Source organism: Medicago truncatula, chromosome 4 (genome assembly GCF_003473485.1).
Source record: "Medicago truncatula cultivar Jemalong A17 chromosome 4, MtrunA17r5.0-ANR, whole genome shotgun sequence".
Taxonomy (NCBI): Eukaryota; Viridiplantae; Streptophyta; class Magnoliopsida; order Fabales; family Fabaceae; genus Medicago; species Medicago truncatula.
In genome coordinates this window covers 32399146-32426735 of record NC_053045.1, presented here as the reverse complement: position 1 = coordinate 32426735, position 27590 = coordinate 32399146, and the positions used below count along the sequence as shown (strand labels likewise).

General features: G+C 32.4%; 5 protein-coding genes and 1 non-coding gene across 7 annotated transcripts; 3 read left to right on the top strand and 3 right to left on the bottom strand.

Moving 5' to 3' along the window:
* Window positions 1-2756: 2756 nt before the first annotated feature.
* LOC25492552 (uncharacterized) lies at window positions 2757-6727 on the bottom strand. The gene is made up of 5 exons (XM_013600713.3): window positions 6237-6727; window positions 5823-6116; window positions 5319-5610; window positions 3988-4104; window positions 2757-3242 (listed from the first exon to the last, which is right to left on the bottom strand). Exons 1-5 carry the CDS (start codon window positions 6549-6551, stop codon window positions 3127-3129), a joined length of 1134 nt encoding a protein of 377 aa, XP_013456167.1. The 5' UTR covers window positions 6552-6727; the 3' UTR covers window positions 2757-3126.
* A 5316-nt stretch (window positions 6728-12043) lies between these two features.
* Window positions 12044-13697, top strand: LOC25492551 (universal stress protein PHOS32). The gene is made up of 4 exons (XM_013600712.2): window positions 12044-12335; window positions 12428-12537; window positions 12644-12762; window positions 13309-13697. Exons 1-4 carry the CDS (start codon window positions 12161-12163, stop codon window positions 13397-13399), a joined length of 495 nt encoding a protein of 164 aa, XP_013456166.1. The 5' UTR covers window positions 12044-12160; the 3' UTR covers window positions 13400-13697.
* A 1114-nt stretch (window positions 13698-14811) lies between these two features.
* On the top strand, window positions 14812-14883 carry TRNAD-GUC (transfer RNA aspartic acid (anticodon GUC)). The gene has a single exon. It is a non-coding gene; the product is annotated as a tRNA-Asp (tRNA).
* Window positions 14884-15016: 133 nt separating this feature from the next.
* On the top strand, window positions 15017-15762 carry LOC25492549 (uncharacterized). Its single transcript, XM_013600711.3, has one exon. The coding sequence runs from the start codon at window positions 15124-15126 to the stop codon at window positions 15685-15687; it is 564 nt and encodes a 187-aa protein (XP_013456165.1). The 5' UTR covers window positions 15017-15123; the 3' UTR covers window positions 15688-15762.
* Window positions 15763-16910: 1148 nt separating this feature from the next.
* On the bottom strand, window positions 16911-19497 carry LOC25492548 (protein THYLAKOID ASSEMBLY 8-like, chloroplastic). The gene is made up of 3 exons (XM_013600710.3): window positions 19026-19497; window positions 17821-18211; window positions 16911-17212 (listed from the first exon to the last, which is right to left on the bottom strand). Exons 1-2 carry the CDS (start codon window positions 19419-19421, stop codon window positions 17822-17824), a joined length of 786 nt encoding a protein of 261 aa, XP_013456164.1. The 5' UTR covers window positions 19422-19497; the 3' UTR covers window positions 16911-17212; window position 17821.
* A 6396-nt stretch (window positions 19498-25893) lies between these two features.
* On the bottom strand, window positions 25894-27353 carry LOC25492546 (elongin-C). Of its 2 annotated transcripts, none has more exons than XM_013600708.3 (4): window positions 27176-27350; window positions 26947-27052; window positions 26341-26438; window positions 25894-26216 (listed from the first exon to the last, which is right to left on the bottom strand). In XM_013600708.3, exons 1-3 carry the CDS (start codon window positions 27285-27287, stop codon window positions 26360-26362), a joined length of 297 nt encoding a protein of 98 aa, XP_013456162.1. In that variant the 5' UTR covers window positions 27288-27350; the 3' UTR covers window positions 25894-26216; window positions 26341-26359. The 2 variants fall into 2 exon arrangements, with proteins under 2 accessions (XP_013456162.1, XP_024637008.1); XM_024781240.2 differs by having other exon boundaries at window positions 25929-26216; window positions 26316-26438; window positions 27176-27353.
* Between the last annotated feature and the right edge of the window lie 237 nt (window positions 27354-27590).

The following is a 27590-nucleotide window of genomic DNA, read 5'->3' as shown; positions in this document are numbered from 1 at the left end:
TATCAAGTTTTAAAAAATATGTATGATGCATCTTCGATGAATGTAATCTCTTTATAGTTTCATGTCACACACACACACACACACACACACATATATATATATATATATATATATATATATATATATATATATATATATATATATATATATCACTCTATTATATTAATATTAATTTGGGTTAATTAAGTTTTTGGTCCCTATAAATATCTGCAGTTTTGTTTTTAGTCCCTATAAAAATAAATCACACTTTTTAGTCCCTACAAAATTTTCCGTTAGTGTTTTTAGTCCCTGTTAAATTAAAATTTGTTTAATTATGCTTAAAATTTTAAATTTTTTAATGATTTTTTACATACTTGTTTAAAACATTATAAAAGGTTCCGCCACAATAAATTAATTCAAAATGTTATTTTTAGGTCCAAATTTTCGTTAGTTTTATCTTGAATTTTTGACGTTTTAAAAAAATTATATTTAATTCATTACATGTTAAAAAATTCTAATTTTTTATAAAAGAGATTATTATAATGTTCTTAGCATGTCTGTTAAAAATCATTTAAAAATATAAAAGTTTAAGTATAATTAAACAAATTTCAATTTAACAGGGACCAACACATACTTTTAGTCCTTATAAGATTAAAATTTTCTTAATTGTGCTTAAACTTTTAAATTTGTAACATATTTTTCACATACTTACTTAGAATATTATACAAAGTTCCTCCGCAAAAAAGTAACTTAAAATTTTATTATTAGGTCCAAATTTTCATTAATATAATCTTGAAAATTTGGCTTTTAAAAAAATTTATATTTAATTCATTACATGTTAAAAAAATAAATTTTTTTTTACAAAAGAGTGTCTTATGATGTTATGAACATGTATGTAAAAAATCTTTCAAAAATTTAGAAGTTTAAGCATAATTAAACAAATTTTAATTTAACAGGGACTAAAAACACTAACAGAAATATTTGTAGGGACTAAAAAATGTGATTTATTTTTATAGGGACTAAAAACAAAACTGCAGATATTTATAGGGACCAAAAACTTAATTAACCCTATTAATTTTTGTGGTATCCCTACAATTGTTTTATCGAACAGTTGTAAAAAAAATTATATATGCATCCATAAGACTTAACACAACTGATAACACCATATTGTTGAACTGAACATTATTTTATGGTGTCTTGTGTTCGAACCTGAAATCTATCATTATGTATATGAATTTATGGCGTTGTTTGTCATTTAATTTACAGTTATTTTTTTATGAATGTGTGTGTAACACTGCGCATGATAAGTTCAAAAATCGTACGCATGATAAGATTAAAATGCATCAAGACATCATCATCACAAAGAAAAAATACGTATATTATGGACAAATTAAATCAAGAGTTTGACTAAATTAAAGGATGTTTTATTTTTATAAGTCCATTTGTAAACAGACCTTGAAAGCCAAGGAATCTAATTAACTCCTAATGCACGCCCATATTTCAACGTCAACTGCCATATGTGAGACTGATGTGCAAACCCACTATCCACTACCCGACACTGGATATGTTCTACTTGTAGCATGCTAACTACGTCTACTTTGCAATTTGCAAATTTATTATTATCTCCTTGAGTAATCTTTAAGATCTTTCCTTTGTTTTTTCTTATGTGGATATATGGTTAGTCAAATAAAAAGAAACCTAAAGAAAAGTTAATTAATTGTCATATCCACTTGACGTATTTTACATTTTCTAGAATTTTAGCAATGACAACTAGTTTGGTTGTTTTTTCCAAGTAAAAGAAGACACTTTAATGTTCTTAAAAAAAAAGACAATTTAATGAACGACTACAAGATTAATTATTCAAGATGAATGCGATACATTTAAGAGGTTGATATTTACTAACATATTTTCGTATGCATGGATCTGAGATTGAACCTTGGACTAAATAGCTAAACGACTAATATGTCATTTGTATCACACAGCGTCAGTTTTAATTTAGTTGTTTTGATCAATTCAGTTATTACTATTCGTTCATCATAAACCAAAGAACTATGAAAAAATTTGTATATCAGACACCAATACACATGACTTTTTACGAAGAAATTAGAAATGGTTAACCTCTTAGGATATTAGATATCACTCAAATCTTATTTTTCAAGTTAATTTTAGTGGGGTTTTTCTCTTAAGAAAAAAGTTTTGGTGGGACACATTTCTCTTAGGCTTTGTTTGGGAGTTTCGAGGGGAAGGGAGGGGAAAGCTTTGGGGATTTGGAAATATATAGAAAAATGGACAAAAAATTCACATTTTTTGAAAGAACAGTTTTTTAGAGAATGATAAACTAATTCTTATGATTAATATACTTTTAATTTTAAGATTATAACAACATAGATTAAATTTGAAAAATTCATATAAACCCTCCATAACCCCCCAAAACCCTCCCCCAATACAATTTTTGAGTTTCGCCAAATGAAGGGAATTTTTTATTATGAGTAAAAAATTAACTTCCAAAGCCCTCTCCTCCCAATGTCTTTTATTCCTTCCACTTGCTCCTTCCTTTTTTCCAAAACCCTCCACTCCCTTCCCCTCTAAACTCCCAATCAAAGCCTTAAGGAATACTTGCACTATTTTTTCTCCAATATTTGAAAAAAAATAAGAACTTAAAATAGACTCCACCCACAAGATTTGGTAAATGCTACTTATTAGACAATTTTAGCATAAAATTACTAACAATCGTCACCTGGCTAAACTAAGTAACATATGAAGAAATCAAGGCCACATTAATCAGAAAAGATTTCAATGTTAATTTGTTCTGTATCATCCATCCTTGGATCGCCTCTTACACAAGAATTAAGGTAGAAGCATAAAACAAAGCAAGATATATATCCTTAACAATCCATAATTTTTACTATCTAATCTAATCATGATACAGTATTAGATCCAAAATATTTCCCTACATATAAATCCAATGAATCTGAAAAAGGATTTAGTCATTTGGGAATTTTATTTATCCCTCTTCAACCAGCTTTTCTTTATTACTTTATTCTGCTTTAATTGGCAGAAACCACACAAGTACTAACATGAATCTGTAACAAAACTAAAGAAAAAGTTGCTACAAATGGCACTACTACAGTCTGCTGCACTTCTGCTTCAATAGGTCCACTCTCGAGGCAGAATCATCTCATTCTGAATTTGTGTTTGTTTCTTCCGCGATTGACGCTTCTGTAGGGAATACATGCCATCCCTATTAGTACTCACTAAAACATCTGCAATCAATTTGCAATTTTATATAGTCAGTAACTGAGACAATCTAGAAAGTTGCTTTCACTTTGGTATTTAAATATTAAAGTGAGAATTGCACAAACTTTTAAATGCTAAAATCAGTGAACCTAACATTTTTTTCCCTTTTCTCAAAAGACTTGCAGTCAAAGTAAACTTGAAAAATAATAACAAGAGTAATAGCAGTTATATATAAATATTAAAGAATGGTTGATATTACAACAGCACTGAAGATATCAGGGAGAAAACAATAGTTTATTGACTGACTGAAGAAAATATTATAGATGTTAGCACTTTTCATATAAAAACCTTAGTTTTTCGTGAAATAAATAAACTTTGTTCAAAGCCAAAATCTAATATTTTTTTTGTAAGAGGTGTTTTTTACTATAGTCTCCAAATGCATGTGAAAACAAAAATATCTATAAGCAGTGACGTAACCGGGACACTCTAACCTCATGTTTCAAACATTTGAGTTATTGGGTCTCTTGAGTTAGTGGTGCAAAAAAAATCAAGGGCTTTTAAATACAAAATACATGAATATATGTTAATTTTTTAAGTTAAGGGGGTTAACTATACCCACATCAAATGGTCTATAAGAATCAAACAAATTGATAAAAGAAATATTCAAAGATCAAATTGACTAAGAAAACACACATCTATTGTTATTAATATGGATCACACATTTTAGAACCAAAGTGAATATTTATTAAAGAAAAGACTATAAGAAGGTACCATGTAGGGGAGGGAAGACACGAGGTTTAGGTCCAGATGTGGCAGCAATTTGATCGAAGTGGAGTTGCAAAGCTTGTACTACTCTCTCGGGTATAAGAACAGTGGAGCAACCTTTACCTGACCAAATCACATGTAAACATTAAATTCCAATGAAATGTGTACACCAAACAGATAATTGCTAGGGAGAATCAGCAAAATTGGTCACAACTGTTACAGAAAGTGTCTTTATAATTGATGTCCTACTTTTCAAAAAAGAAACAATGGATGGTATCAAACATGTGCACCACACCGAAGATGGATAAGAGAAGACTACATGGTTCAAACATGGAAGAATATTTTATTGAAATAAATATCTTGAATGAATGAATGAATAGTAATGTAGCCACATGTAGGGTCGGTCACAATAAATCAATATAGAGTTGAAAAATGAAAGGCATATTAGATGTACTGTTGGGTTGATATTCCATGTCAATAACCAACTACCTCAACTACTAGCTAACAAACAATTATAGTAAACAATTCAACCCAACACCAAAATCTTAGATTTAAGTAAATGTTTGGTTATGTGGTTATTAAAATTAATTCAGTAAAAATGATTTTAATTAAAAATTAGTTGAACATAAAATGGTTTATATTTATACATGTTTAGGTAACAATGAGTTGAAGAAAATGTTTAAACTCAAAAGGCTACAAATTTTAACTTTAGTTGTGCGGACAAACTCAATTTCAATAGACATCAATAGAGCATATCAAAATCAATTTCATAATCAATTACATTTAGATCCTTAAAATTGTAGAAGTCCAACAATTTAATCCTTCAAAATTAAGAAATAGAAAATTAGTCATTTGAGTTAAAGAACCTGAATAAAATCTTCAATCAAACCGTCTCTTTAATGGCCATCCATAAAAACTAATGAAAGATCTAAATGTAAGCTTGGCTGGAATAGCCTCTTACTACATTAAAACAAACATATAACACTTAAATTTTGGTGATAAACTTGAAAAGAAAATATCAACTTGACTTACATTGTTCAATTTAAGGGACTAAATTCACAAATCCACACAATTTCAATTATTAAAATACTATTTTATTTTAAATTTTGTGTATCTAAACTCGTGTTTAACTCATCCAATCATGATTTTAAATTGTAGTTGCAGATAAATTGCAAACCTTGTACATTGCAATAAATTGCATCCAATGTGGTTTAAATTGCAGCAATAATGTCATTTAACGATTGCGGACCACAATTTAAAACCATACTTACAATATTAAAAGTAAACACATTAAAGTCGGTAAACGGGGAAGATCACATAGTTAGTTTGTTGCATACCAGGTCTCTTAGTCTGATGTGACTGAAAAGCACTGACTCCACCACGTGGCAAGAAAACACCTGTCCCACATGATGTGCCTCTTGAACCGGTTGCTCCCTGAAAATCTGTCCGCTTCTCCGAACCTGCCTGCTGGTGCATAGGACCAGGCCGTTGCAAAGGTGCCATCCCAAATCTAACATCATCTTCTTTACCATTCTTCTGAATTTGTGGGGACAAATGGCCATGACTTTCTCTATAAGCTGCAAGTTTTTGCTCTAATGACAGCATCTGCTCTATCCTTTGTCTAGACATCTATATATAAGATGAAAATTAATTACATCATGTGATTGAAATAAACGGACATGATATTAACACTGACACATTAATACATGTAAAAATTTTAAAAAATCAATAAAATTAAATGTGTAGGTGTGAGATATGCTTAATTCGAAGAATGTCTGCGCTTCATAGCAATAAACAAACAATACTTGAGCAGTGAAATAGAGGTGGTTGTGTTGTTATACCTGATTAGCTCGAATTTGTGCATTAAGTAGAAATTGGTTTGATGAACAAACTCCAACAGCATGGGACTGAGAACTCTCCATCTCCGAGCTTGGATGGTATCTAGAACTGTCACTTTCGTCGAATTTCATCTTGTCAAGCATCTTAAGCAGGTCGAAGCAATCAGAATCATGGCTGTTTCCCGGCTCAGATGGTTCCTTTGGAGACAAAGAGCCTTCAGAACTCCCCTGATTTGAGCATAAAGGTGACCAAAGAGATGTTTGAGACCAGCAACTCATTGAGTCCAATGGCTTCAACTGATGAAGACGCAAAGATTAGATCATAAACAAGTTAATAAAATAAATAAAGAAGAAAAAAAAAACGGCAGAGACTAATTCCTCGAGTCAGAGAAAAAAAAAAAAAAAAAAAAGTAGTACCGATTCGCCGCAATACTCGGAAGGAATGTCTGATGAATTGAGCATGGAGTTAACCATATGCATATGTTGTTGGGTTAGCTCATCAAAGAGATCGTCTTCCTTCCCTTGCAGCTGTTGTGGCTCGACGGAATGAGGAGGTGGAGTAGTATATGTATGAGATCCAAAATCAGGAGAAATCAGAATCTCTTGATTTGAATCAGAACCGTTGATGTTGAATTTGTTGGAGTGAGTTAAGTCCGTTGATGGCTGGAGTAACGAATCATAAGGAAGTGATGAGTCCCCACTGCCATTACCAGTGTGTAGGTCAACAGCCATGATAATTAAGAATGAATGGCAATGATGAAATAGGTTAAGGTAGGGGGAAGGTTTAATGAGTATTAGTACTTTGATGATGAGAGAAACATGTGTGTCCCCTCTCAAAAAAGTCCCTTGCGGAAGAAAATGGATTTGGGAGAGACCACTTTTATTTATAGGTGAGAGTTGTTAAATAAGATTAGGGGAGGACAGGTGGAGAAGATCGACAATTTAATCCGACAAATTAAGAGGGCCTAACCTAAGGTTTAATTAAGGCTTTAAGCCCAATAATAATAGATTTTCCTGCGGGAAGCAAAGATGTAGTATGAGCCAAGATTTGCGCTATTTTGCAAAAAATAAGGTTTGGTAGTTAAAGGGTGGGCCAAGGCGAAGTGTTTGGGGTCTGACTTTATTTATCGCTGTGGTATAAAGTTTTCATCATCTTTTGACCGTGATTAATTTCCGTCAAAAAAAAAAATACTCTCTCCATTTTTTATTATAAGTAAATTTTAATTTTTAAATTCATTCAATTAATGATGTATGTGGTCTATAATGTAGACCATATACATAATTAATTGAATGAATCTAAAAGTTAAAATTTGCTTATATTTAAAAACCGAGGGAGTATATAAGATGGATTATTCTATCTCAATCAGATTTTTTTTTCATATGCATAACCATTTATTATATACTTTTTTTTAACAAACAAAAATGATATATATTAACAACGGTGATTTACCCTGCACAAGGCGTGCAAGGGGCAATCACGAAAGAGTATGTACAATATAGGTGCTAAATAGAGCAAAGCACGACCAAAAGAACAAAACAGGTGAATAAATTACAATTACAAGCGAACATCCATAATTAAAAGGGGCTAAAGTCTCTCTTGGTGAAGATTTTTGGGTTAAAGGAGCATATTCGTAACATTTCTTTCCAACATGTGCTTCGAGAGGGTAACCATTGCGCAAATTTCTTGGTCAACCTCAGGCGCTCTTCAAGATTAGGTGTGACTTTTTGGCATGCTCCTCCATTAGAGTTGAAGTGAGTCTTGAGGCTTGATTCCCCCATGCTGAGCCCTGTTTTTAGGGTTTTTTTTTCTTCCCTTTTTTCTTTTTCTTTTGTCATTTTACCAAAAAAAAAAAAGGGGGCTAAAGTCTTTTACCATTTGGACTAATCCATTATTAATGCTTGAGGATCTGACTTAAGTAGTGTGGACACTATAAAACTGAGGATGTGCCCCATAATGATATTTCAGAGATACTTGCAAATATGTATTTTTTTTAATAAAAAAAAAAAAAAAATCCCATGAGGACTCGAACCTGCACCAACCAAACATGTTTACAGCAAAACAAATCACCAGAACCTTAACCTCTTTATGTATTTTAAAAGTATTAATTTTTTTTATATTTTTGGTCAAATACCTTCCGTAATCATTTAAGTCTTTTTTATTACAATTTGGTTCTTTAAGTTTTTCTTTGTTACAAATTGGTCTTTAGAGTCATAAAATATTTACATCATTATCCATTTTTTCAATCATATTCATTAAAAAAGTGTTTATGGACCATTTAGCGTTGATGTCGTAATGGAGGAAAAGTCGCCAAATCTAAACACGTGTAACAATTTTATTGATTAATACAGAGTTTTGTTACTTAAAAAAAAAACATTGAGGTGGTAAGTTCAAAAGTGTTTATGATATAGAATATGATTATTAATGCACATTTTCTTCTTGTTTTTGAATTCAAAGTATAATTTTACAGATAAATATTTCATCATTGATATTATAAATCCAATAAACGATCAATTTTATTTCAAATCAAGACTAAATATTACACATATGAGTTCTAGTTTTGAGAGCGGTGAAACACTTTTTGCGCGAGTTTGATGAAAATAGGATAATGATGCAGATATTTTATGACTTAAAACCAATTTGTAACAAATTTTTTTTAAAAAACTAACTTATTATAATGGTACGGTCTAGGGTGCATGACTTACATAGGTCTCCCACTGTATAAGACCATAAAGAAGACCAAATTTTTATTTTTTATTTTTGGAAAAATATTATGACCTCTAAGTGGGATAATAATGTTTTAATTAATAAGAATTTTCAAAATTAACCCTGTCATTAAATGAATGGTTAAATATATTTTTAGTTTCTATAAATATATTAATTTTTCATTTAGCCCCACTAAAATTTTTGTTACTTTTTTTTTAATCCTCCAAAAGTTTTTCATCATCATTTTTTTGTCTCTATTTTTAGTTAACCTATGTCTAGTCTTCATATTTTTCAATGAAATTTTTCAAAAATGGGTAGAATATTATGACAATCTCTCCTTTTTTTTTTATTAATGTTTTAACAAAACATGAATTAAGTATAAATGTTTATGTTTTTGCTGTTTAAAAATTCTTTTTTTTTTTTTTTTTAAACTCGGTATCTGATCCAAGGACCGACTAATCTGATGGGATCAATCCTACCACCCACTTGCGAGAGCCCCATTTAAAACTATAGCAAAGTTTTGTATGGATTTGCCCACCGAACTTAGCACCAGAGAAAATCGAACCTGAGATCTTCAGAGGAGCACACTTAAAAGTCATTTTAGTTATAAAAAAAAATGTCTTTTTTATGGTTTCCTACGTGAGTAACCAATGAAGGTCATGCACCCAAGACGGTATCTATTATAATCATATAACTTCCGCAAATGATATTTCACATTTATTTTTAAAAAATATTTTATCTTATGTACATGTACATGCATACACACATGGATACATGTTATTTTTGAAGGAACATGGATACATGTTTGTATGGTCTAATTCAACTAGCAATATTGATATTTTCGTTAGACTAGATTGTACCCTTTTACCCGGATCCAAACCAATACATCACACTTACTATGTGGTGTATATTGCTTCATAAAGAGCGGCTCGAGGAATTATTAGACGACCCAATTAAAGACCAACCCTAAAGGTAATCCTCGTCATAAATCAATTGATAATTCTGCTTTATTGCATGGCCATCTTTCTTCTCAACAAGATAGTTTGGTTTATTCTCTAGTCATTAATTCATTCTCCCAATTGATAACCAAGAAAGTAGTGGTAAGAAAAATAGTAACAATGAGATATGTCTGCTTCAAAAATTCAAACCTCCATATTTGATTTTTGGTTCGTCTGTTATTTGAAGCTATTCCTAACTAACTTGTTGATGGAATGGAAAGTCCATATTATCATGAAAATATGGATGTTGAAAATGACCAACATGAATCCCCATGATCGAGTTATTGTAAATTTGTTCCACATTATGAAATATTAAATCGGCTTACGTACCAGGTGTTATTTGATGATGTTCCTACCTCGAACCCTTCTCCCAATTTCAACGTTTCTTATAATAAGTGGAGATGTCCACTCATAATCCAAACTTTCCTTTGGAAGTGGTCCAATTCTAAGCTTCTTAATAATGTTGAGAGGATGCATCATTGTATAACTCATGATCTTTGTTCGAGAGGCCCTGAAAGATTGTGATGTGGTTAGGGAGTTGTGGAATAATTTCATTACTATAGAGGATGGTAATTAGGGAACCTTTTTTAGTCTTGGTTTACCGTAATGAATGACCTATAATCTTGAGTTCAATACCCGTGTGACTAATTAGTGGTATCAATCTACTTTCTCTTTGGTACGTACCATGACAAATATGTTGTGGCATGATATGAACTATCTTGTTTTCTCAATGACATGCCTTGATCATGAGCATTTTTTAAGTAATCTTTTGAGGTATCTGCATTCAATTCATCATCATCTTTACCTTCACCGTCTATATTATGTCACTCACATGAAGCACAAAATTAGTATGAAGTGGTATTCCATTCCTGCTACTCATTTAAGGCTTATTGTTGTACTCAAGGCTCCACCGGAGCAGTCGAGGGACAAAGTTGATAAAAACATTGTACTTGAAGAAAAGGAATCACGGTTGAGGACATCAGCCGAGCCTCGGCTAAATTCTTGTTCCATCAAGAGACTCTCATACCAATTGATTGAATTTTGACAATATAATCAACAAATCATAGTAACACTCTAGGCTAACAAGGACGGAGAGTAGTCTCCAGTGCACAAGACATGGCAATGAACGACTCCTGACATCTTTTAGGAAAACCGAATTCACATCGGAATGAGAGGGTTCCTGAGGTCGTGTGCAGGTATGAGACTACATGGTTAAAGTAAGACATATAAGAATTATTTGATACTACCTATACGAACAAGATGCATATTTTTTGGGTAGCCCATTCCATAAGAACTCTGCAAATAAACATGCTTGAGTTAGAACAATTTTGGGATGCGTGACCTTCTGAAAAGTTTTGTAGAAAGCGTGTGAGTGAAGAAAAAACACGTTAAAAAGACCCGTGTCGATTCTCAGGTCAGTCGACAATCCTAGAAGTCGTGAGGATGTTGCAATCATCGATACAAAATTACAAAATATCTACATATTTATAGAAAGATCAATAATTATATACTTTGCAATATGATAGAGTCTTGTATTGATAACTTGTTAAAAAATGAATCGAAAACGCTTGATGGAGATAAAGAAGCTGATAGAGTATTTTATTACTCTCTTCGGATATAATTTCTATTAAAATCGGCTCCTATTTATAAAGAAATATAATGACCACTCATATTAAACTTTTTCTCTTTTTGAGCACTCATATTCAACATTTTTTTAAAAAGAAAAGTAAACTTCCATTTATTACTAAAACACCATTATAGTTAATTATAGTCAGTATAAAAGTTAAAGATAATTAAAAATGTAATAAATAACTGTATGTTGGTGGAAAAGAATAATAAAAAAGAGACAAATAACTTGATATAAACTTTTTTCTTTCAAAAAAAACTTGATATAACCTTTTAAAAAAAAAAATATTGTTAAAAAAAAATTCAAAAAATAAAAATAAAAAAATAATGTGAAATAAAGAAAATTCGATACGATGAGTAAAGTAGCATTCCCGTGAGCATAATTCATTTGTTAGGACAATCCATTATTATATACATACAGGGTTGGGGTTCGAACCCCACTTATTTATTCACCGTATAAGGTGAATTCTGACCATTAAATTATCCAGAAGAAAAAAAAAATAAAAAAAATAGCCAATTCGAAAAGAAAAAACAGTGAAAAAATTGAGGCAAAATTATACTTTTAGTCCCAAACTTAATTTCAGGTAATAGTTTCGTCTTTTATCTTTTTTCGATTTCAATTTTGTTCTTTTTGTCCATTTTCATATACATTTTCAAGCTTCGAATCTAATATTCTTATGCAAACATAGAAGAGAATCATAAATTTGAAGACTGAAAGACCATAAAAAAATAAAATCATGAATTTTAAGCTTAAAAGTTCATATAAAAATAGATAAAAAGTACCTAATTAAAATGAAAATAAAAATAAAATAAATGACCAAACTGTTACTTTAAATTAAATTCAGGAACTAAAACTAAAAGTAAAAGTGTAATTTTGCAAAAAAAAAAATTGATTGACAGGTTCCGACCATCAATCCACCTGGCCACTACAAAGTTGAAAGCTCATAGTCATAGGTGACTTGTGAATATCTTATCATAGTTCAGAACTTGTGCTGTTCACCAAAAAGAAAAACATGGCGAGTGGAAGGCAAATTGGTGTAGCTTTAGATTTCTCCAAAGGAAGCAAGATCGCTCTCAAATGGGCTATCGACAATCTTCTTCGTACCGGTGATACACTCTATATCGTTCATGTCAATCATTCCCATCCCACTGAATCTCGTAATCTTCTTTGGGCAACCACTGGTTCTCGTAAGTAACAGCTTTTAATTAAACTTTCATAAAAAAAATTAATTTTTGTTGATAAGAATTATAGGATTATGATTATGTTGATGTGGGTTAAGCTTTGATCCCGTTGTCGGAGTTTCGTGAGAAGAACGTGGTGCACCAGTATGAAGTGGACCCTGATGCTGAGGTTTTGGACATACTTGATACTGCTTCTAGACAGAAACAGGTTTTTTTTTTTTTAATGTTTTAATTAATTATTGTTTGAATTTGGTTAAGTTAATGTTTTTTGTAAGATGTTTCTTGAGGTTTGACTTAAGTTGAATTGTGTATAGGTGACTGTGGTGGGGAAGGTATACTGGGGAGATGCAAGAGAGAAAATTGTTGATTCTGTTGGGGATTTGAAGCTTGATGCTTTGGTTATGGGTAGCAGAGGTTTGGGTGCTATACAAAGGTACTACTTTGGTTTGTTTTCTTTGTGTTTGTGTGTGTGTTTTTTCTTTATTGAAATATGCTATTATTTGGTACTTGAAATTGAGTATTGTAATTTGCTTTGGGGACACCGGTTAACATGACCCTATATTTAAAAACGGACGGAGTAACATTTTGCAATTTTAGAGATTATTTTAGAATATTGATAATGTGAAGGACTTACAAATTCCGGGTCCAATTTGGGACTTAATCGTTTCTTATTAATCCCTTTTTTCATTTAAATTTTTTAAAGCATGATCCTTTAGCTGGTTTCATTTAGCCTTAGTGATATAATCATGCATCAGAATAAGATCACATGAACTGTCAAGAAGGCATACTAACCATCTGTGTAAACAACACTGTCAAATTAATCTTGACTTGAGTTTTATAGCCTGATTCTCTTGGATGAGGGACTTGGTGGGGTTTTTGTATCCCGAAGATATTGAAATAAACAAACTTATTAATTAACAAAATGAATTGATAGATGGTTTTAATTTCTCAATGATGTTTATTTTTTGGTTGATTGTAGGGTTTTGCTGGGGAGTGTGTCCACTTATGTCACTTCAAATGCAAGTTGCCCTGTAACAATTGTGAAAGAATCTGTCGCTCCTACCGTCTGATACGCTGCTGCTGTGTTTGGTTGATCTTTGCAAATGACCGTTCCCTCAGTTCTTACATGTGCTTATTTATGGTCTACTTAAAACTTGATTATTAAGTATTCATCAAGCACTAGTTTCTCAAGACTCTATTATTAGTTTATATAAGTGCTTAAGCTAGAGCCAAAAGTGTGTGAATAATTGAGCTTTGTGATGGATCTGTTTCAAACTTGCGACCTAACATGGAGTGGATTGCCATGTTTTATATTTTATTTTTACTGTCTTTGTGTGCCGCATAATCATCAACCCTTTGCTTTCGGGATATTCTGTCTTGTTTGTTGTGTTCATCTTCAGGTGGTTTGGCTTTCTTTAACAACGACTTCATCCCTAAACCTTTCGATCAATTTAAACAATAATGGCAATGTATCTTTGTTATATGTCTAATGCATTGCTCTTGGTCATCTAAAAACAGCTATCAACAGAAGCAAGTGCTTTATAACCTATTAGAGGTGAGTGAGTTGGCGTTGGTCTGTCAAACGAGTTTTCACAGTGGGCCAATTTTCAGTACAATATTAAAATTAATTTCAAGGCCAAGAAGAAGTGAAAATGCAAGCAATACACAGAGGGAAATGTAACTGAAAATAAGGGAAAAAGAAAAACTCATCAACAATTTCATAAGAAATTTATCACAAACTTGGATCAAATTGAAATTCAAGAACAAAACTTATTTCCATAGAGACCTTTCAACCATTGTCAAAGCTCTCTCTCTCTTCGCAGTTGAAGGTGTATCATTGTATGGTCTGGTCACTCTTCTTCCATCTTGCGTGTTTAATGTGTGTGGGCATGTTTCTCGTAAGGGTGAGCAAAACTAAAGAAGGCATTAGGAGTGGGAAAGTCGAGCGAGAGAAGGAGAGTGGGGGATGGAGGTGGCGTTGGAATAAGAGTTATATTCTCTCCCGTTTGACTTTGTGTTATGCTTTTGATTCATTGATCATTCAATATATGCTTGTCATGTAAAGAATTTGTTCCGACTTTATGGTTGTTTCACCATTTTTCGGAGGTATTGTTGGTTTGTTATAAGGTGACTCGATAAGTTAAAAAGTGTGAGAATTCACAAAAACTCTATTAATTTCGATTTACAAATATGAATTTTTGGTGTACCAGAACATGTTTTAATTTGTTTTAAGAAATCATCGTAACTAAGATTTTTGGCACCCAAATGAGCAATGACTATATGAAGCATTCATTCCACAATCTTCGTTTCTTTAGATCAGCTATAGAACTAAACTCTACTTAAGTTAATGTATTTTAGCTTCCAAATTCGTTCCCCTCTAAAAGAGTATGTAGAGACCGCAATCATCTCACACTCGTTAAATTTAAAGTGTGGGAAGAAGAAAATAAATAAATATATACAGTCTTCAAGCTTTAACAAATGAGTCGTTGTAGTATAGTGGTAAGTATTTCCGCCTGTCACGCGGACGACCCGGGTTCGATCCCCGGCAACGGCGAAAAAATATTTTTATTTTAATTTTTTTGAAACATCTCTCTCTCTTAAGTGGGTTCCAAGCTTCTGCGCGACGCACTCATACATTAATGTTGCTTGCAAGCGATAGTTATACTAAGTTTGTAACATATGATGAATTTAACAAAACGGCACCTTCTTCTTATTATCAAAGAAAACATAAACTATTACGCTATGTTTTCTCCACCTTTTTGATTCCACCACCAGTGCCACAATCTCGCCGGCAATGTCTACCATATCACGCCGGAACCTAACAACAACCAGTATTCACATTATGGCCTTAGACGGAATCGTCAACGTTAACTCACTCTTCACATTAGCACTATTCCTCGGGATCACATCCACCAACACGAACAACGCTTTAGTTGGAGACAATCCTGCTTGCATAGCCGGACCCTCAATCGCCGAAAGCCTCATGAAGTACCATGTCTACTCCTTCAGCTCCTTCCTTTTCTCAAGCCTCATCGCTTTGGCTATAAAAAATGTCATCAATATTAGCAAAGGTGTTGATGGAGCTGCTGCTAGAAATTACTTGGTGCAGGGTTATGCCGAACTTGCTGCGGAAGTTAATACTGTTGGTTTGAGATTGGGAACTTTAGTTTCGGCTTTTGGATCGGTTTTTGGATGTGGGTTTTTGGTTATGGCTTTGGTTGATTTGGTTCAGATTAAGTTGGGAACTTTGGCTTGTGGGAGTCATTATACTTTGGCTGCTGTTGCTCCTTTGCTTTTTCTTGTTCCTACTGCGTTACTTATCTATGTTATTCTTGTCCTCTATGCTTTTACTCGTTAACGTTATCATTGCAAACATGTATATATAAATTCAAAATAGTGTTTGATCAATCAAAAGGAATGATGTTTATATTTTTATTTTTTTTTAAAGATGTTTATATTGTTGTTAATAATCAGTGTATTAATCAAATGTATAAAATATTTTAAAGAGACTGGGTCCAAATTCTCCAGGAAGGTGTAACATTCAAATTTTATTTCATATATGAGATGTGAAATGTGATTATGCCTATTGTTTGTGACTCTCATAGTTCTTTCTGATATCTATGTCTTCCTCAAGTTTAAGTTTCTCTAACAATCCGATTAATTTGCAACTTTTTTTCTTTTATCCAAACCAACAATTCCTGATTACATACCAAAATTTTCTGAGAGCAAATTCAACCACAAAACCTCAATTGGAGGCTACTTCACATGTTCTTACTGGAAATGGTGGCAATAAGTGTAACAATTTCCCAATGTCTCTAATTTGGCTGGCCACTTGACATTGGATAGAATGCAAAATATATATATTTTGATATCATTCAAGAACTACTAATCTCCCAATAACCTAGGCAAATTTCATTGACCGAGTGTTGTAAAGTTTGTCATTAATGACCGTGCTGCCAGAATATAATACAAATGGTCTGCATGGAATGGTTCCAGAAGAAAAGGTCATTAATAGGTTAGTAGGCTTTTAAATTTTAGATATCAAATTAGAGAAAAAGTGACAATCCAGAGTTCAATCTAATTTTGTTTCAATTTTTTCTTTTAACCCAAGTAAGTAGCAGCAGTTTTACGAGTTTACATGTAGAAATCAAATCTATTGGCATTGATATGGGTTAACTAATTTCACTAAGACTTGTGTATTATATGAAAAGAGGTAAGCATTTGACAATCCAATCCAACGTGAATTCTCAAATATTAATTACGAAACGAACATCTAAAAAAATGGTTGCAAATGTATAAAAGTTTGTTCAACAAAGATGTAAATTATGAAAGGGTAAGGAATTAGGAACAGAAAGCTGAAACTTGATGTACACATTTTTGTAAAGGTAGAATATATTGACAGCTGCAAATAATTTGATTGCAATGGAATTTGAAATGGATACACTTCACATTTGAAAAATAAGCGAGTTTGTGTTATAGCAGATGTCTAACAAGATCATTTGGATTGACCCTGTAGATAAAATATACAAGCTGCTGTCTCATTCAACCTTCATTATGCAAGGTAATATCCATCATAAAAACTGCCGGGCAAAAAATAATGATGATGATTTCCTTTTTCTTTCCAAGACAATTTTGTACATTACAGATAAGGTGGATTCCCCATTGAGGGAAGTTCAATCAGTTTCAACGTTAAAACCTTTACCTTCATCAAGTGAGGACTCAATAACAGTAAACAGTAAATATCAATCCTGGTCTACAAACTAGCCAGCACAGAACCCAGTAATGCACACAAAACTTTAATGACAGAAGTCATAATCCACAATTACTACTTCCACATTTGTTGCACAATCCTGCTTCTTCCATAATGCATCTCCAAGGAGCAACTATTTATACAGAAGAGGGTATTGGAATTGTATAAAAGCATTAGTTCCTAGAAATTTCACTTGGCGAGTTATTAGGAAAGCAAAGATTAAATTTTAAAAGTATGCAAAATTATAGAGCAGCAATTTTTCACATGGAAAAAGAAAAGACAACTAATGGCTGAAGCCTTTTACTTTACCAAAACTATTTTCATCCTTAAAGGCAGTACTTGCTAACAAATGGCAGAACCGGATATCATGTCTTAAATCAATAACTTATTCTTTATTGTTGACACTTTTTCATATCTTTTCCATACCAGCTTAACACTACCAACTTGACTATCTGTTTATCTTTTGACTCATAAGTCACAGCTCACAAATATATCAAATATATCTTTTCCATACCAGCTTAACACTACCAACTTGACTATCTGTTTATCTTTAGACTCATAAGTCACAGCTCACTAATATATCAAATATATTCACAAATGTACAATTCTGGAGGATCCTCTAAATATTGTACCTTGTCCCTAATGTTTCCATGAATGCAAAGGGAAAACAACAAAGTTTCTTTAAAAGAAAACTTTGAACATGGGACAGCAGAGAGAGAGGAAGAGAGTAAGGGTTCAAACCTCAGCGTGCACCAAATATCTCCTGCGGTGGATCATAAATACTGGAATCAGGAAAGATCTCTTCAAAATCTTGTTTCACTTTGTTTCTCAAAAGAGGATGTGGCAGGAGACCTTTCAACAAAATTCTGAATGGCAACTCCTCTGGTGGATCTGGAGAATTCTTCATGTCCTCATATACGTTCATCGCATCTGCAGGAGATCCGCTACTCAAGAAGCCCCGTATGACTTCAGTATAAGTCTGAGAATCAGGGAACAGATTCTCCTTCCTCATACTTTCCCACAGTTGCAACACATCATCCATTCTTTTCGCCCTTGCTAATGCAATAATTAAGTCCTTATACAGGAATATGTCAGGCTTGTACCAGTCCTGCTTTTGCATCACCTGAAAGACCTGTAAATTCATTGAAGTCACTCATAAGGCCAACATTACAAGCACTTGTTAAAAAAAAGGCCAACATTACAGGCATAGTTATAATAATCACCACTAGTAAAAGCCAAAACCTAATATAAACCGATAATTTCCAGAAAAAGGGGGGGATAGTCTGACATAAGTTTTTGAGTCAACCATCAATTTAGTCCATCCAAAATAACTCTTGAACTCGTTTAGTCCCTAAACTATATGAAAACAATAATTTGTCTTAAACTACACAAAACCCATCAAGTTGATCTCTAAACTATATGAAATCCACATCTTTAGTCGGTAGTACCTCTTCTCAATATACAGCAGCGGGGACTTAAGATTAATTCATATAGTTGATGGACTAATTTGACGGATTTCATATAGTTTTTGGACTAACTTGATGGCTTTCATATAGTTTAAAGACTACCATTTTCAATTTTCATATATCTTAGCGACATCAAAAGAGAGCGATGCATGAGGGACTAAAATTGAGGATTACTAAAAAAAAAATTAAAACTACAATCAAGGTTTTAAAAAATGTTTGCAATAGCGATCAGGGCTACCGACATCAAGGTTTTTGATCTCCCTGAATATGCGATTGAGGCTGTATCAGATACATTTTGACCATGATTCTACGTAATATCAAGGACTACGATTTCACCTCAATTTAAAACAAAGCTTATATTGAACCAACGTAACAATAAACAAACAGGTTTCTCAGAAGCATTACAACAAACATGTTACATGCAACAAACATAAAAACAAAGGGGTAACAATGATACAAAGAGAGGGAGTGAAAAGAAACCTTGAGAGCGAGAGAAACTTCCTGTTGTCGCTCAAGTTCAGTGAGAACAGCAATCAAATCCATCTTCAATAACCTTAAAACATGAGTTGTGATGAACTTAGGAAGCTTTTCTTCGTCATCTTTAAACCTTTTCAACCCAGAAATCACATAAAGAGCTTCTTTACCAATGAGCTTCTTTCCTCTCCAAAGAGGACCCCTTGGTCTTCCATCGTGGTATTCTCTAAAACCAGTCACGTTTTTGTGTTCAAATGATGTAATAAAGTGTGTTGAAGATAATGCAGATGAAATGTCTCTGATGGGGTTGATGGTTTTTGTTGGATTTGATGTGAATTGTGTGAGGAATGATGAAGTTAAACGATGGGTTTTCCATTTTCTAAGGATACATCGAAGTGCCATTGCACTTCTGAGATATTGGAGCAGGGTTTAAGGTTGAGACGCTAATGTGTGAAGTGACTTACAAAACAAAAGCAATAAAAATAATCGAAAACATTTTGTGTATTTATTTTTTAAAATTTGTGAAGTGACTTAAATTTATATTAACCTAAATTTTATTTTTATTAATTTTACTACAACTTTTACCCGGGCAGGAAGCTAATATATTGCAATATGATTTATTACATAGAAAATAAAATAACTCAACAATTCAACGGAAACTATCATACAACAGTTGTTCAAACATTTTGGAATATCTCTTTATATACTACATTTGAAGTGGTGTTGATACAATCATCATTGTCATCTGTTAATAATATCTTTAGATCATCTCTTGATGCAACACGTGAGATTGCAACATATAGCTCACCATGCGATTACACAGATTTTGGAAGATATATGTCAACTTGCTTAAGTGATTGCCCTTTACATTTGTTTATAGTCATTGCAAAACACACAACTATAGGAAATTGTCTGCGCTGAAATTTGAAAGGAATTCTCGTATCAGACGGTGTCAGCGACAACCTTGGTATATATACCTTCTCCCCAATCCCGCTTCCTAGTATAACCCTCCCTTCAAAAACATATATCCCCATCTTTGTAATTATCAATCAAGTACCATTACACAAACCTGCTGTTATGTCCAAATTTCTCAAAACATAACAGGAACTCCAACTTTCAATGTTATCTTGTGATTCGAAAAACTAGTTAAATTAATAATGTTTAGAAATTTTGGTGTGTGTACATCATCTGGCCTCACTTTCTTCTATAATATGCCTAGGTGCCTATCAAAGTCATATGAGTGAATATGAAAAGTAAAACTCGCTTGAGCAATGTATCTTTACAAAATCTAGATTGCCATATGAACTTCACTATTTAAAGCTAAATTTGACAACCACTTTCAATGGTATAACCTAATTAGATTTGTAATATTTAGTATGATACAAATACAATTGTCATGTAACTAAGGAAAGTAATCACATTCCATAAATCAGCGTATAAATATATAGAAAATCCTGGTACAGGAAGGCCAAATGCAATTTTTCTTATCTTATCCATAGAAAACTTACTGCACACTGTCAATTAAATTATCAAGCAGTAATATAACATTGGATAAAGGGTTTTATTAAAACTGTTTTCATTTCAACAAGATGAGCACCCAATAAAAGGCAGTGAAAATAAACGTAAAAGTATTTCAATCTATTAAAAAACATTCAATCGATTCTAAAACAACACAATTGAGTGTATGATACATAATTGTCAATGTGTACGATGAAGCTACAAAATTGCTCTATCAGCTTATATATATAAAAGCACACGTTTAGACAGGATTTGCAATACCCCAAATGCCTAGAATATAAAGTCTGCATATGATTGTCATTGATCACACGCTTTGTTCAATTCACAAATATACACAAAAAACGGCTATAATAATGACCAGACAAAATGAACACTTGCAGGCAAAGACATAGTCTCATCCGGTGCCAAAAATACTCGATTAAGTTTGATTGCGGATACTCACACTAATCTTCCACTTGTTTGCATCTAAAAGATTGCATTTTAAGGGTTAGATTAATCAATATTACATTTGAATAGCAACATAGAAGTTTAAATTCCTAAATTGCGATGACATGGTCACTAAGCAATTTCACAAAGACAACGGCTATAATAATGATCAGACACATCGCACTATTAATCTATATAACTGTGTAAGATAACTATCTTTGCTGATAACCCCGATGGACTTGTATCTAGGGTATACCCACTTGCATGAGGCATACATTTAAACGGAAATGTAATTTAAGTGTGAAACTCATGTATACTGATAATAGCAATTTTGCCAAGCCAAATAATGAAGATAATATTGTGCCAAGCCAAATAATGAAGATAATATTGAGTAGAAAAACAAAGTTTGCTTGTAAATTATGTTCAGTCATTATAAACTCATGATCACCGATAACTATCTTCAAAATTGGATAAAGTGAGGTGATATATTGGAAACCATGTACGACCTAATCAGACATGTTATTAAAAACTATAAAATTAGAAATCATTGTATCACATCATGATATAATGTCGAATAGATATGCCATAAAATGGACATTAATTCATGATAAACTTCTGAACTGCAACAAAGAAATTTAAACACTAAAACTGCGACAACACTATCACTACGCAATTTTAAAAGAAAATACTTAAAGCTAATGTAAGTTCGAAAACAACAGAAAATATTCAAAATCATTACAACGCATATTTGACACTTCAATGTTATGAATAAAAACTAATTTTTCCTCGGTTTGGTGCGCCTATTTTGATTCCAGTTCCTTCAAACAACCGACGAATCTGACAATATCGCTTCCAATCCACACTTATCTTGTATTCCACCTTAGGACAACGAACTAATGTTTTGGTGCATTTCCATAAATGTCTGTTGTCATCATTCAAAAAGAACTGCATCACCGTATCGATCCTTTACTTGGATCACATATCTAGACGACATCACATTGAATTTGAAGTGGGTGTTGTAATTTGTGCAGACCATTAAAATTGGATCAAGGGCTGAGGTGAAGTTGGATTGTGTTGAGATTAGTATTGATCAATCCAATGCCCAAAATGAATTGGAGCCAAAAACTTTAGGGTTAGGGTTTGCAAAGTCATTAGCAATGTTAACAAAGACTATACTTTTGACCCGTGCATCGCACGGGTCTTATAGACTATAATAGACATCAAAGTTAAATTATTTATTTCCCTTGATGTTAAATAAGCCATAGAAAAAATTATATTATACTATTAATAAGTCACAACAAAGTACACGACAAACCAAAATAAACTAATGTTGTGAAGGGAAAATAAGTGTTATTTCTAGTAGTGATTGAGATTTTTCTGTACTTAATAATATAGCTCAATTTGTCTATTTGTAGTCAACCTATTCCTAAAGGGTGATGCACTATAATGACCTTTCACATGCACTAAACTTTTTTTTTTTGTTGAGGAAACATGCACTAAACTTAAATTTGTATTTAAGACATTCTTTATTACTGTTATCGTAACTTACAAACGAATACTTCATCCGTTTTAAAATGAGTGTCGCTTTAACCAATTGCACACATATTAAGGAATGAAATAAAGTAGTCAAATGTCATAACAATTTTACTAAAATAACCTTACTTTATAAGAAAAAGACAAACTTAAAGTTGCATTGAAAATTGTGTGAGAGAGAAAAGTTGGAGTATTTATTGAGGGTAAAGTTGGAAGAAAAAAATTAAAGTTGCATTGGAAATGTAAAGTGACATTCATTTTGAAACAATTTTTTTTTTGGATAAAGCGACACTCATTTTAAAACGGAGAGAATATTTAACTTCAATAAGAACACCATGGGAAAATAAAAGGTGTATCGTATTCCAAAGACAGATTAGTGAGATGTAACTTTTTAAAATCATACCTAACTTCCAACAAAAACTTAAAACATGCAAGATGGCACGCATATTGGAAGTTGTAAGGTTTAAGGTAATACAAAGCATTTAGCTGCGGGATCCATTAACTGTATTCTGTCTGTTCAAATTATCTTTTAGTTAAAATGAATGTTAAGACTCGTGTGATAATTACCATGAAAATGGATGATTGACTCGTTCTTCTTAACACAATTTCTCATTTGTAGAAACTAATCTTGTAGGAATGGTAATTCTCTTTTGATTTCAATTTACATCCAGACGATTTTTTCCTTTAACATCTTTTCTAATTTTGCATCAATACTTATTCATTTTTAATGTCAATTTAACAAAGGTAGCTACCTCTTCATCGTTGACAATTGGAATATTACTAAAAAATGTATGAAAATGTGAATGAGATTTTGAATGCAGTTGCATACCTTCCTTTTATAAAAAAAAAAAAAAAAAAAAAAACATGTATATAAGTAAAAATTAACGCATATGAAGATTAATGTAATAAACCATCATATAGCAGAATAAAGTCTTGTTCAATTCCGATGATTGTATGCAAGTACTAACTCCAAAATGATAATGACATATGTTTCGCTAATGACAAAATATAAAGGATATTTCTCATTGAAGTTTGAATATTATAAACATCAACAATTAATTCTGACGGATACATTGTGAAACGCTACTTGAACCAAAAAAGATATGTCTAATGACAAAACACATAATCGATAAATAGAACAAAAAATGTACCATCAAATAGTTCACAAGATCGATAAACAATTAGTCCTACGTTTATCAATCATTCTTTTCCATCCCCCCAAATTTTGCAGTTCTTGTTGGGCACAATTCCAAACACAACAATGTAGTCTCGTTTGTTGACGCAGTCATCTATCAATGCCACTTAAAAAACAACATGAACCAAACCGATGAAAGATTGAAAGAAGTAAAAACTAAAACAATCGAATTCAAACTCCACAATGTATGTTATTTCAATCGCATTGAATTTATAATTTTGTCAATTTCCATGACTGGATTCCAAATCAACGGTGCTAGCACAAATAAACATAAAAACACTACGTTAGAAAAAAAAATCGTTTGGATTAAAAGTAAAAACAACACAATATTAGGATTGAGAGAATTACCAATTAAGCAATGATAGGAGAGTATCACTTCAACTGCACGATCATTAATCAGCCATAGCCATGATTATAATAGATATTTGAAGATGTGAAGTGTGAAGGAAAAATGCAAATGAAGTTCTTAACACAACACACATATATAGAGAGAGAAAATGTAGTGCAGTGCATATATGCATGGGAAATAGGGTGGATATTAATTTACATAGAAGATATAAGAGAGATGTTGGGAATATATAATGGGGTGGGAATGGTAGTAAATGTCATACAATACTGTACATGTATCGGCCTTTATTACTAAAGCTTGGAGGATGAATTTGAATTTCAAATTCAAATGATGATTAGGATTTAGAGTTAGGATTAATTAACGCATGTATGTATGGGCATGGGAAAGAGAGTAGAATAAAATCTGCATGAGAACACACGTTGGAAACATAGAAATAAGAATATGGTATATTAAATGTCATCAAGTGCATGCATTGGCAGACTGAATAGGTTGTGGGAGGGAGATATAAAAATTGAACTTAGTTTGATGATTAGGAAAAGCACCAACTACAATTAAAATGCTTAGGTGATGGAGGAAAAATATTAGGTTAAAATTAGGGTGAACAATTGCTTGACCAAACAAGCTTTAGTAAGAAAGATTAGATATAAGTATGATTTGTTAACAAATGGATATAGCTTAATATAGGTGACTATTGAAATAAATAATTGTCAACATTAGAAACAATAAAAAATGGAGAAATAGTTATTTTCATTATTTCTAGAAATGAATCATTTCTAGTTGTATTGTATCTTTTCTTCATCCCAACGATTTATTTTAGAAAGTAATCAGACCATAAGTATGCAAGTAACCCAAAATATTTTCCTAAAAAAAAAAAAAAAAAAAAAAAAAAAAAAGTAACCCACAATCTAAATAGCTAATGAGCAAATTTTGCAAAATTGATCCACCTCTCTTGTTTTTTAGGCCTTTATGTTTTTATAAGCTACTTCTTTATATGTATAGATATATGGATAAATATGTATGTGGTTACATCTAACTGTAGTTCTCGCCCAACACTGTTAGCAACATGTTGATGATATGCTTGTTGATGTGTAAGGGATCAATATTAATAAAAAAGGACTTAATTAGTTAACCTTCTCAGGAATTGGTTGCTTAAAGTTCATAGTCCCCAATCATTTTCCTTGCAACAATAGCTTCAATTCAGAAAATGTTTTATAGTCATGTTGTGACAGGTTTAATAGGAGAGGAGCATCTCACACAACTGAAGAATATAAACAACCAGACACCATCCGCTCACCATCGAGTCATTGATGATAGTGTGGTTGTGCTCACCATCGATGATAGTGCGGTTGTTATAGTGATGGTGTGCAGCACTTCAGGCAGCAACTGTCCATAAACATGACTATATATTGGGTTTTCATGATGACAACATGTAGAAGCCTTTGCTCAATTCAACATTCAGATATGATGGCTAACTTTCAAGCATACTCAGTTGTGAAAACTAGTTGATTCATATCTTTAGTTTATTAGGGTTTTGGAGGCCAGATGTTGCTGAAGAGATACAATCAAGCTGCAATGAATGTGAGTTGTGACGAGCATAAGAGATGGATGCTCTAGCAAGTTCATTAACACCCCATTACTTCATCGGCTAATAAAAACATGAAAGTTATTACACGTTTAAGTTTTTTATGTGTCTTTTCATTGTTAAAATCAACGTTGCTGTGCTTCGCTCAAGAAGAAAAGGAAGAAAAAATCACTTCTGTCAACTTATAGAAAAAAAAACAATTAATTTCACTTAACGTTGTTCCATTTGTCCTGTCCTGTATTGAGAATAACAATGTCATATACTTCTCCAATGACTACGAAATCAAACATTTTTTCACAATAAAAATAAACCAAACAAATTGTTAACATATCACTACAAATAATTAGCTACATATGCAATCAAAGTTGAATTAGAACAAGGTATGATCAACTGACGGAACCAACTAGCGAAACAGAATTACAGAAAAATCTAGACACGCATCAATCAGGTTACTCTAACAGCTGATTCTAACTATCATTTGATTACACAGATTATAGGTATATTCAAGTTGTCACAGGTATATAGTTTACAACGGCAACAACAATAGTAGCTTATTCTTCTCCATAAACAAAGCAACAGTTTCTGCTGCATTACCTGTCGAGGGTAAAAAGCGGGAAGATTACAATTAAAAACAATTACTGTGAAAATTAAACATTACATACTGTCAGAATCCAATGAATAACAAAAGCCTACAATATTAATGAAGAGAACCATGAACCTTTGGGAAGTCGGTATGCTCAAGTATGTAGGTAATTGGCAGCCATCATTAACTCCAGAGTTAATTCAGGTTCAATAGGAAACTCTCTGTCCTTTCCACTAGCAAAACCAACATAAACACAATAATTTAAATAACACTTAAATAAAATTTAGGGATTGAAAAAGCTTAACTTCTGTAAGAAAAACATAATTTCAAGTCACGAAATTATGAAAAAGCAATCTAGAGAAAGGTATTATAAAATGATGATGTGAATGTTTCCATGCCACGACCAGGGATGCAGGCTAGCGGGTCAAGTGTAAACTAAAAATGGTAAGGTTGCTTGGTTATTTGGTGTTAACCTTCTGTTCCCAAGGGAAATGGGTCGTGGTAATCCGAAGTTGAACACTATTGGTCTAAAACATAGGTCATAATTGTTGAACAGTTCACAAGGCATCTGGATTCACACTTTTGAGCTTAAAACAACCAAACATTCTCATTGCAATTATTCTATCATCTTCCAATTGCAATTCAGATTTCAGATTTCATTGCAAAGTGTATGAATGTGTGCATAAATTTCAGATTTTTCTCCAATTGCAATTCTAACATGAAAATAAGAAAATGAAATACCTAGCAAATTCAAGATGCCAATAAAAATACTGACAAATCTTCTCAAGAATAGTGGAACTAATCTCAGGAAAAGTTACTTGTCCGTGTTCCCTTTCAGCAAAACTCCCTATCAAAGAACAGATCACATCTTCAACAATCTTAACCTTATATGAATTAGCGAATTCGTAAACCTAATTGCACCAATCGAAAAAGTATAAAAAGGTAAAGTGATCGAGGAAGAAAAACAAACCTGGAGAGGTAAGCATGTTGCGAATGGTTTGTGAAACCATGGCAGCTTCTTTGTCAACGACGAATTCGAATCCATCGGAACTGATTAGCTTCACTGTATCTTCCTTCTTCATCTTTTATTTTCTTGTGTTCTTGAATCGTTCTGGTTATGAAAATGGGAAATCGCGTTTTGAAACGGGTTGTTACCGGGTTTTTGGATTGAAAATGGCTGGGTTCCACTAACCCGTCCATCAATGATATGGACAGGCCCATTATTATTATGTTATGGGTTTGAGAATTTGCTCAGCCGAGCATTTTTAACGTGAGTTAACTCAAGTGGGTATATTTTGCAGCGTTAGTTAACTCACATTGGACAAGAATAAATAAAAATAGATGGAAGAATATCAATTATCTATGGGTTTTTACATTTTTTTTCT

Coding starts and splice junctions, on each gene's coding strand:
- LOC25492552 (XM_013600713.3), bottom strand. CDS start 6,551: ATGGCTGTTGACCTACACACTGGTAATGGCAGTGGGGACTCATCACTT. Junction 5,611..5,822: donor CACAAATTCGAGCTAATCAG/GTATAACAACAC, acceptor TCTTATATATAG/ATGTCTAGACAAAGGATAGA. Junction 4,105..5,318: donor ACATCAGACTAAGAGACCTG/GTATGCAACAAA, acceptor TGATTTGGTCAG/GTAAAGGTTGCTCCACTGTT.
- LOC25492546 (XM_024781240.2), bottom strand. CDS start 27,287: ATGAAGAAGGAAGATACAGTGAAGCTAATCAGTTCCGATGGATTCGAA. Junction 27,053..27,175: donor CAACATGCTTACCTCTCCAG/GTTTGTTTTTCT, acceptor GTTCTTTGATAG/GGAGTTTTGCTGAAAGGGAA. Junction 26,439..26,946: donor TGGCATCTTGAATTTGCTAG/GTATTTCATTTT, acceptor TGGTTTTGCTAG/TGGAAAGGACAGAGAGTTTC.
- LOC25492548 (XM_013600710.3), bottom strand. CDS start 19,421: ATGGCACTTCGATGTATCCTTAGAAAATGGAAAACCCATCGTTTAACT. Junction 18,212..19,025: donor AAGTTTCTCTCGCTCTCAAG/GTTTCTTTTCAC, acceptor ATGAATTTACAG/GTCTTTCAGGTGATGCAAAA.
- LOC25492551 (XM_013600712.2), top strand. CDS start 12,161: ATGGCGAGTGGAAGGCAAATTGGTGTAGCTTTAGATTTCTCCAAAGGA. Junction 12,336..12,427: donor TTGGGCAACCACTGGTTCTC/GTAAGTAACAGC, acceptor ATGTGGGTTAAG/CTTTGATCCCGTTGTCGGAG. Junction 12,763..13,308: donor GGTTTGGGTGCTATACAAAG/GTACTACTTTGG, acceptor GGTTGATTGTAG/GGTTTTGCTGGGGAGTGTGT.
- LOC25492549 (XM_013600711.3), top strand. CDS start 15,124: ATGTCTACCATATCACGCCGGAACCTAACAACAACCAGTATTCACATT.